At 37.2% G+C, this 8567-nt stretch overlaps 3 protein-coding genes across 3 annotated transcripts; 2 read left to right on the plus strand and 1 right to left on the minus strand.

The window, feature by feature from the left end:
* The first annotated feature begins 1595 nt into the window (after nucleotides 1–1595).
* On the plus strand, nucleotides 1596–3297 carry LOC120137304. The gene is made up of 3 exons (XM_039153086.1): nucleotides 1596–1855; nucleotides 1960–2221; nucleotides 3050–3297. The coding sequence occupies exons 1-3, from the start codon at nucleotides 1682–1684 to the stop codon at nucleotides 3295–3297; spliced, it is 684 nt and encodes a 227-aa protein (XP_039009017.1). The 5' UTR covers nucleotides 1596–1681.
* A 46-nt stretch (nucleotides 3298–3343) lies between these two features.
* On the plus strand, nucleotides 3344–4501 carry LOC120137305. The gene is made up of 4 exons (XM_039153087.1): nucleotides 3344–4066; nucleotides 4111–4217; nucleotides 4311–4370; nucleotides 4449–4501. The coding sequence occupies exons 1-4, from the start codon at nucleotides 3423–3425 to the stop codon at nucleotides 4499–4501; spliced, it is 864 nt and encodes a 287-aa protein (XP_039009018.1). The 5' UTR covers nucleotides 3344–3422.
* Nucleotides 4502–4727: 226 nt separating this feature from the next.
* Nucleotides 4728–7975, minus strand: LOC120137344 (fructose-1,6-bisphosphatase, chloroplastic-like). The gene is made up of 4 exons (XM_039153111.1): nucleotides 7438–7975; nucleotides 7134–7358; nucleotides 5480–5986; nucleotides 4728–4908 (listed from the first exon to the last, which is right to left on the minus strand). The coding sequence occupies exons 1-4, from the start codon at nucleotides 7852–7854 to the stop codon at nucleotides 4837–4839; spliced, it is 1221 nt and encodes a 406-aa protein (XP_039009042.1). The 5' UTR covers nucleotides 7855–7975; the 3' UTR covers nucleotides 4728–4836.
* Between the last annotated feature and the right edge of the window lie 592 nt (nucleotides 7976–8567).

Genomic DNA, 8567 nt, shown 5'->3' on the forward strand with positions numbered 1-8567 from the left:
TATTCAAGCCCGTGCATATATTTTAACTTCATCCTCAGACACGTCCTCGCTCAACTCCCGAAAATTCGCATCTAACCAATTTAACGGTATACGACCACCGTTAAAACTTTCCAGGACACGTCCTAGATTTTCCCTGCATAAAGTAGTCCACGAACCCTGAATGACCCCTGATATAACATCCCTATCCACCGGAAACCCCAGGTGCATAGGAACATCCTCAAGTGTAATCGTGCACTCTCCGCACGGAAGATAGAATGTGTGGGTCTTCGGCCTCCACCGCTCTACTAAGGCAGAGATAAGGTCTGGTTCTATCTTAAAGTGACCCTGATATCTACCTATGTAACCAAATCCAGCCTCTACTAAATATGGTAAGACACAGCTAGGTATCACTAACTTAAGGTTCCTAATAAAATGATCTAATACACGGTCCTTCTCCTAAAAATAAATAATTACAAAAATTAATTCTTAATCTAATAATCATGCATTAAATAAATCAACAAATTATTACTAATAATTTAAATTAAATTAAAACGTTAAAATGTTACCGTATCAACGAAGTGTCGAGATATATGATTTCCATCCAAGCGAAGTAGACCGCCTTCCATTATATATCTGCAAAAAAAATTATATAAGTAAAATATTAAATAAATTAAAATACTTAAATAAATTAAATACAAAATATTAAAAATATAATAAAATATACCTTAAACAGAGAATATAAGAGTATTTGAGAGAAGTTGAGAGAAATTGAGAGAATTTGGTGTGATGAAAGTGATTGAGGATAGGGGTATTTATAGGGAGGATTGGGGTGTGAAGCGTCGGAGTATGGGGGTAATTAAACATATAGCGCGGGGCAGTTGGCGCACCTTTCTGACGCGTGGTAGATACATAGGTAAGGTGCGGCCCCTGATCCGCGCTATACCCACGTATATCCCATGTTATCATATAGCGCGGTGCAAGGGGCGCGCCTTACCCCACGTGGCGCCAAATCAACATATAGCGCGTTCAGGGGGCGCGCTTTACTGCTAAGGGTGTTAGATCGAGAAATATAGTCTGATCGATAAATATAACGGTCACCGGTGATTTTTTAGGAAAAACGCCCCAAACACATGGCTTTGGCCTAATGGAAAAAGCTTGCCCAAGGATTGAATCCACCCAAATGCACTTCTATTCCAATATGTTTTACTTTACACAGGTGGTGGCACGTGGTACGTCTGGATTGGAGGGTTAAATTTATTTAATTGAATTAAAATAGTGATTAAATTGATAAAATGTATAAATATTAAGAAACAAATATATAATTATATCAATTTTATTAACTATCATGTCATCACCTCTGTTAAAATTTAACGGCCGGTAGTTTAATTGAACTATTTAAATAGTTGGGTGGTGTGATTGATCGGGTTCAAACTTTAGTGGTCAAAATGGTTGATGAACTTAGTTTGGTGGTCACCTGTAGTTTACCCTTTACCAAATTGAGAATCGTTGTAATTTTTGATCCAAAATTTTTTCAAAATCTGCCGCGTTTATTTTATTTCACCCCTATCAATGGCGCCACTTCACCGCACTTTCCCTCTCTTGATCCCAATCTCTCTTTAGGACATCCTGAAATTCCCTCGCCATAACTTTCTCTCTACGATTCTTCTATCTCCGTCTTGCTTTTCGCTTCCAAGGGAGAAAAATGGGGAAGCAAAGCAGATCGAAGAAACCAGAGAATCTGGGCAAAGGGAAAGTCACTCCCGTTCAAGTCGCTTTCATCGTCGATCGCTACCTTGCCGATAACAACTACTCCGAGACTCGTTCCACTTTCCGAAACGAAGCTTCTTCTCTCATCTCCAAATCCCCTGTTCGAGAGGTACATACCACCACCCGATTAACCCAATTCCTTATTTTTTTCTTCTTCTGAAATTGTTATCCATAGTCCTTTGTTTTGAATTGCTACTGTTTATTTTGTGATAGGCTCCGAAGAGTTTGTTAAGTTTGGGGGCGATGTTAGATGAGTATATTTGTTTGAAAGAGCAGAAGGTGTTTGTAGAGCAGGAAAGAGCTCGTTTGGAGCAAGAGAAATGCAGGGTTCAGTCCCTTTTGCAGGGAATGCAAAGCGTAATGAACGCTTACAATGCGAGTGCCACTGCATCAGTGCCTATGATTCCTCATGTAAATGCAACTAAAACAATACCGGTGGTTCCTCAATCAGATCCACGAGTTGGATCTTCCCCAGGTACAAATATTGAGCTCTGGGTGGTTAATTGTATTAGAATTGGTCGTAATCATGTTAACTCTTACTTTAGCCTTGAGCTGTTGACGTAGTGAAATATGAGATACCTTTGAAGGAATTGCTTATCGAATTTAGATGCCATTGGTTTTCCCCCCCTCTAAATTATAGTTTGATTAGATGTACGTAGTGTTAGTATGGGGATTATTTGGAATTGGTTGCATACTTGCATGTGGCAATTTGTTTTTGCTAAATGTTTTGGTTTCCAATTGATAGTAGCTCTAGGAGATGTTGGGTAGTTCTACTGTGTGATGGCCTAATCCAGTGATGAATTTTAATCTAAATTGTTAGTTTATTAGACCTAAAAAGTTATTCAATTGTTAATAATTTTGGTTACAATCGATAATGTTAAATTGCGACATGTTTTAATCTAAAATGTTTATACGTCTACTCTTAAAAGTTATACAATTGATAATAATTTTGGTTACAACCTTTTTAAGTTGCAACCGGAGTAGTCATGCAATTTACATAGTTTCTTATGGATAACATAATATTTTAGGTTTCAATCTAAAGTATCACTTGTATTATTTTAAAAAGTTACATTCTTGATAAATTTTTCGATCACAACTGAATATTACCTTTTTTTAGCCTTATATTAAACTTCTGTATTTTATAATCATCTGGAGATTTTACAGTTGTAGTTCCATTTCTACTTGAAAATTAGTTCATGATAATAATACCAAATCATGGCATGTGATCTAAATATTCTTATGCACACCTCGTATGTTCTCTTTACTAAACGATTCTTGTATTTTCTGGATGTTCTTGTTTTAGGTCCTCACAGTACTCCGACTGTTATTCCAATATCTGGTCCTTTTAATTCCAGAATGGAGAGAAATAACTACTCTTCGCCGGTTATAAGTCGGTCATTAACAAGGAATAAAAGGAGCTTGGAGGCCGTCACTGAAGCCCCAGCAGCTGCAAAGAAATCTCGCAACAAATTAGCTTCTAGGAAGTTACCTATGCAGGGTAGACTTTATTGCCTTGATCATATTTCGTTTCATGCCTTGATACAGCCATAACATCATCCCTGGCATGTTTGTTGCAGGAAATCAAAAGCTTCCAGAGTCTGCTAATGTAATGAACAGACAAGTAGCTGGTCAGTCCAGCACTTTAAACGAATCAACACCTTCCTGCTGCACACTAAATGATTCAACAACGACAATGCATGTATCTGGTGTTGCAAAGTGTTTGTTCAATCAGACACAGCTATCCCCCTCCAACTAATTCTTCAGGTCCTAAGACACCCCCACGAGCAGTTTCCCCTCAGAGTGATAAATCAATGACTCCACCAGGTGTTTCAACTGCTAACTGCAGTCACAACGTTACTCCTCAAGAGATCACTCCTACTAACTGCACCATAATTTCAACTGAGAGAGTTACAGTTAGCCCTTTAAAGCAAATGACATGTTACACCATTGAGAGAAATCATTGCATCTCCTCTTGTTCACCAGTTAAGACATGCTTGAAGAGGGTTGGTAAGAGAGATCATGTAAAGAGCAGGCTGGACTTTGATGGTTCTGATACAACATTGCAGGTGGACAAACCAATAGTCAACGAGATTTCAACATCCGAGTCTGAAATGGATGCATATCTTTTTGATCTGGATTTGCCAAATTTAGATGCTTTAGGGGAAAATTTCTCCTTCTCGGAACTGTTAGTGGATCTTGATCTCGGATCTGATGGATTTGGCTACCCTTGCCAACCAACATTGGGTACTTCTGGAGCTGCACTTTCAGGGTATTGGTTCTGCTTCACTAGTTTCTCCACTTATTTCTTCACTAGTTTCAGGTAGTTATTTTTCACTGATGTTTATATTCATTCATGACTAACAGGTCATCTCATGAATCCGGGGATGACAATCTGGGGGCTAATCAAGTAATGTCGAAGTTTTCATCTACTGTCACAGAAGTGCTTTCGGAGAATAACATGAATGCAAAAGGTGGCAAAGCTCACTGCCTGAGTTCCTGCATAATTCAATTGCTTCGAAACTGATATTTGTATGCTTACTCTCTGCTTGTGCTATTGGTTGCAGGAGCCAGCACCCTTACATCAGTGAAGTCTATAACAAAATGCATAAAAATATTGAGTCCTGGTAAAATACTGTATCCTTCTACTCTTCTCATTTTGTGAGTTACTATTTCTCTATATTCATTTTTACCTGAATTTGCAGCAAAAGGTCAAAGGAATTCTCTGGAGCAACAAAATTATCCTGCTCCAAACTGACCACACTCACTGCGAGCAATGGCTCAACAACACATTTCTGTAAAGATTAAGTTATGTTTGAAATGCTTTCCATTGATGGGCCAATATGATTTCCATTCGGAATTTGTGCAACATATGATGCTCAACAAGTACAAATTTAAAGAATTGTTAACCAAATGTTTATTTTTTTTAAAAATTTAAACAAGTAGTAGGATACTAAGGATACCATGGAGGCTGCTGATAGTAGTTTGATTGTCTAATCATGTTATTCTTTAAATGAAAACCTCTCTTGTCATTCTTGTGTTTTCGAAATATGCTCCTAGCAAGCAAAAGAGTTGAAACTCATACTTTGGGCCTCAAGCCAAGTACTTCTGTAGTTTCTGAACTTCACCTGGGCTTCCAAGGAAAATTGGTGTACGCTGGGGTACCTGCCAATGTAACATGCCAAAACCATGAATGACCAATGCTTGATTTGTATTGTTCTTTGCTTGTCCAGAGCAAGGACATGCTCATGTTCACATTGAAGTTCTTAAAATTTTTAGCTCATCTTGAACTTGAAATAAAAAATTGAAGTTCGATTTGAAAACTCGTGAGCTTAAAATCTTCAGGCTCGACTAGAAATAAAAAGTTGAACTCAATTCAAGCCTGAAAACTTTAACTCGAAACATTCTTGGAGTTAACTTGATTGAAATTCAAACTCAAGTTCAATTCTAGCTTGAATTTGACTTCAAACTAGAATCTTAAAGACATGAAAGTCTTGTATTTTAATAAAACAACATATAAATGATAATATATTATTTTTTCGAGTTGCTTATGAGTTTTTCGAAGTAGTTCACTTTTGTTCGTTAAGAATTCGATTCAGGTCCATTCAATTCGAATGTTAATCCTCTAGTCAATATAGATCTAGCTTAATAGTTGGCGGTATGTCTCATTCTCATTTACAACCCTACTTCATACATAAATTGGATAAGTCAATATGGATCAGGGTCAAGTTATTACCTGCTCAGGTATAATGTCAAGAATTCTTTGTTCTCCATCTATTGCAATGCCACCAGCTTGTTCTATTAAAAAGCTCATAGGTGCACACTCATATAGCAGTCTCAGATTTCCATTTTTGCTGTTCTTGTTCTTAGGGTTGCCATAGATACCTCCACGAAGCAGCATTCGATGAATTTCACCAACAAGGCAACCGATGTAGCGGCCCGAATAAGGTTTGCCATCGGATCCCGGTTTCCGAATGTGACCGAGGTAGTTCTTCAGTTTTTCATCCCAAAGGTCATGATTTCCTTCATTGAAAGAGTAAATTTTACCAGCCTCAGGTATTTTGATGTTCTCATGCGTTAACACGAATTCACCATAAGTGGGATCTAGGGTGAATGCAAACACCCCCTTGCCTAAGGAAACAGTGAAGACTACAGAGCTTGAGTATAGACAATAGCCTGCAACCAATAAGTTTTTCCCTGGCTGGCAAACATTGATGATGCATTTTTCTCTTGCTTGATCTAGCTGTAGTGCAAACGAGTTGAAACCATTAAGACATGCAATTACATGAGTACGAGTCGGGTCACGACGGACACGCGTGTATTAGTCTTATGTTTAATCACTTAAAAAATAAAAATTTAAAATGTTATATTTAAACACTAAAAATCTAACATATTTAAACAATATAGGTTGATACGCGTGAATAGCTGTCGTCGTCCGACCTAACTCGTGCTTATGTTTGTGCAATTACGTATCTTCGACACACAACACACTTATTCATTTTGAATAAAATTCGCATAATTTTCTTTCATTTTTTGACCCTATTTTTCTTTTTCTTTCATTTAAGTTTAACTAAAAGAGTTTTGATCTTTTTGTGCCACGTAAGTAGGGGTGAGCGCTCGATCGAGTCGAGTCAAACCATTTCGAGTTATTCGAGTCGATGAGTCCTATTTTATAACTTGGAGTTGACTTGAAATTTTTTCAAGTCGAGTCGATTTTTAAAAATTTGAATCGAGTCAACTCGAGTCAAATTTTCGAGTTCCTATTTAAGTTTAATTGTAAATATTTACAATATTATGACATTATTTGATTCTAATTTAAATAGTATTTTATAATCATATACAATACATATATATTTTTTCATATTCTTTTCATATATGATTTACATATACCATACAAAGTGAGGCTCGACTCAAACTTGAAAATCAATCTACTAATTACAAAAAATTGAGTTCTTCGAGTTGTATTTTACAATTCGATTTGAATTTGAAATTTTTTCGAGTCAAGTCGAGTTTATGATATTACAACTTGAAGTCAATTCAAATCGTGTAAAAAAATCAATTTTTCGAGTTGAGTCGAATTTTGCTCAGATCTGCATGTAAGCGGAAGGCACTTACTGCGAAAGCGCATTCTGACAACTATTCTTTCAACCCATTAGGTAGCTTAGTTCGCGTGGAATGTGTGCTAAAATGGTAAATTATACCTAGATGTGGCATATTTGAATAAAAAAGCCTAGAAATAAGCATCTAGGTACTTGGTAGTAATTTTTTTTTGCAGTTCCATTCCACAATTTTACTGTTTAGTTGCAGCTGTAGCATATAAAACTACAGGTAATTTATGCTAATTACTTGTGTTGTTGACATAGATTAGACATCAGAGATGAAAGGATTACCATGGAGGTATCATCGAGATCGATGAGGCATTGCTGGTCGGGGCCATATATGCCAAAGATCGATCCGGTTGTCAATGCAGTATCAATATTGGCTGATCCATCAACAGGATCAAACACCACAATGTAGTTCCCTGAATATGTTTCTTCAACCGCCACCGGTACATCTTCTTCTTCCGATGCTATGATCCCCGTTCGTCCACTTGATCTTAGGCAGTTGCAGAACAACTGAACTTTGGATTGGTGAATACAACGACAAAACGACATAATTGGAAACAAAGGGTAATGATAAAAACTTGGACTAAACCTCATTGGATATAACGTCCAGCTTCTTCTGGTCTTCACCTTGGATGTTGACAGTGCCCTGGCCGCCGGTGAGGTTGATGATGCTTGATCTTTGGAGCAAAGAAGCAATCTGTTTACAGGCCAAGGAGATGCTCGATAAAACAATAGTGAGCTCGGCGTCTATGTTGCCTGCTAGTTCTTGTTTCAACAGCCATGAGGTTAGATTCTCGAGTGCAAACTGGGTTTTCTTTGGCTCCTTGTTCTGGACTGGTGTCACTGTTGTTGCTGGCAATGGAGATTCCACCGCTTTACATTGAAGACCGGCGGGGATTCTGTGGTTGAAACGGAGCAGATTGTGAGGAGAAAGAGGAGAGATCGAGCGGTGGGATTTTGAGAAGAGGATACTGCAACAAGATGAAGTTGAGATTGCTTGAACCATTTTTTTCTTCTTTTCCTTTGATCCTTTCTATGTTTGTTTTCTTCTTTGGTTTGCGTGTTTGAAGCTTCCGGTTGGCTGGTTCTTTGCTTATCTCCTTGTTGCTGACAAATGTGTGAACCATATAGGTAGCTTTATACTGCCAGGACCCACTTCCAATCGGCAATTCTTCACCGGTTTTGAGATAAAATACCCATTTAATTGGAAATATTAGATATGGGCTATGGTTTCTGGATTAGGCTTGGTTAAATCAACTTAACCTAAAAAGAAAAGCTATTGGGTTTGATCTGTCATTCATAACTCATGGATGCTTTTAGAAACCCAAACAATGAATATATCTTTCGCATATCGACAAAAAAAATATTCTTAACATTTGATCGAATAGTTATTTTAGAATTTTATTTTTCAGAGTATTTTGACTTTCAATGTTTAATTTTAAAGTAAAAAAGATACTTATGTGGATGAAAATCGTTAGTTAGCAAACTATTAATATCCCTAAATAGATTTTTTTCTCTAAAATGAAATACTGAGACCAAAAAGCTTTAAAAGATGTGAATGTAATATCTTCTCAGTTGCATTCGTAAATTGTTGAAGGATAGATATCAGAGGCTTGAGATTTCTTTTTGACCAATCTACGTCAATATTTCATTCGAGATGATGAATTTTTCTTGATATCAGATCGAGGAACGGGCATTTTGGTGGCAATTGCATTCTTA

Source organism: Hibiscus syriacus, unplaced genomic scaffold (assembly GCF_006381635.1).
Source record: "Hibiscus syriacus cultivar Baekdansim isolate YM2019G1 unplaced genomic scaffold, ASM638163v2 tig00110656_pilon, whole genome shotgun sequence".
In the NCBI taxonomy this organism is placed as follows: Eukaryota; Viridiplantae; Streptophyta; class Magnoliopsida; order Malvales; family Malvaceae; genus Hibiscus; species Hibiscus syriacus.

What these genes read in the sequence shown, in the direction of transcription:
- LOC120137305 (XM_039153087.1), top strand. Translation starts at nt 3,423, where the DNA reads ATGATTCAACAACGACAATGCATGTATCTGGTGTTGCAAAGTGTTTGT. An exon ending in GAATAACATGAATGCAAAAG is followed by an intron (nt 4,218 to 4,310) that starts GTGGCAAAGCTC and finishes TATTGGTTGCAG; the next exon opens with GAGCCAGCACCCTTACATCA. An exon ending in CATAAAAATATTGAGTCCTG is followed by an intron (nt 4,371 to 4,448) that starts GTAAAATACTGT and finishes CTGAATTTGCAG; the next exon opens with CAAAAGGTCAAAGGAATTCT.
- LOC120137304 (XM_039153086.1), top strand. Translation starts at nt 1,682, where the DNA reads ATGGGGAAGCAAAGCAGATCGAAGAAACCAGAGAATCTGGGCAAAGGG. An exon ending in CCAAATCCCCTGTTCGAGAG is followed by an intron (nt 1,856 to 1,959) that starts GTACATACCACC and finishes ATTTTGTGATAG; the next exon opens with GCTCCGAAGAGTTTGTTAAG. An exon ending in ACGAGTTGGATCTTCCCCAG is followed by an intron (nt 2,222 to 3,049) that starts GTACAAATATTG and finishes TTCTTGTTTTAG; the next exon opens with GTCCTCACAGTACTCCGACT.
- LOC120137344 (XM_039153111.1), bottom strand. Translation starts at nt 7,854, where the DNA reads ATGGTTCAAGCAATCTCAACTTCATCTTGTTGCAGTATCCTCTTCTCA. An exon ending in ATCTCGATGATACCTCCATG is followed by an intron (nt 5,987 to 7,133) that starts GTAATCCTTTCA and finishes TTTGCACTACAG; the next exon opens with CTAGATCAAGCAAGAGAAAA. An exon ending in TTGACATTATACCTGAGCAG is followed by an intron (nt 4,909 to 5,479) that starts GTAATAACTTGA and finishes TTACATTGGCAG; the next exon opens with GTACCCCAGCGTACACCAAT.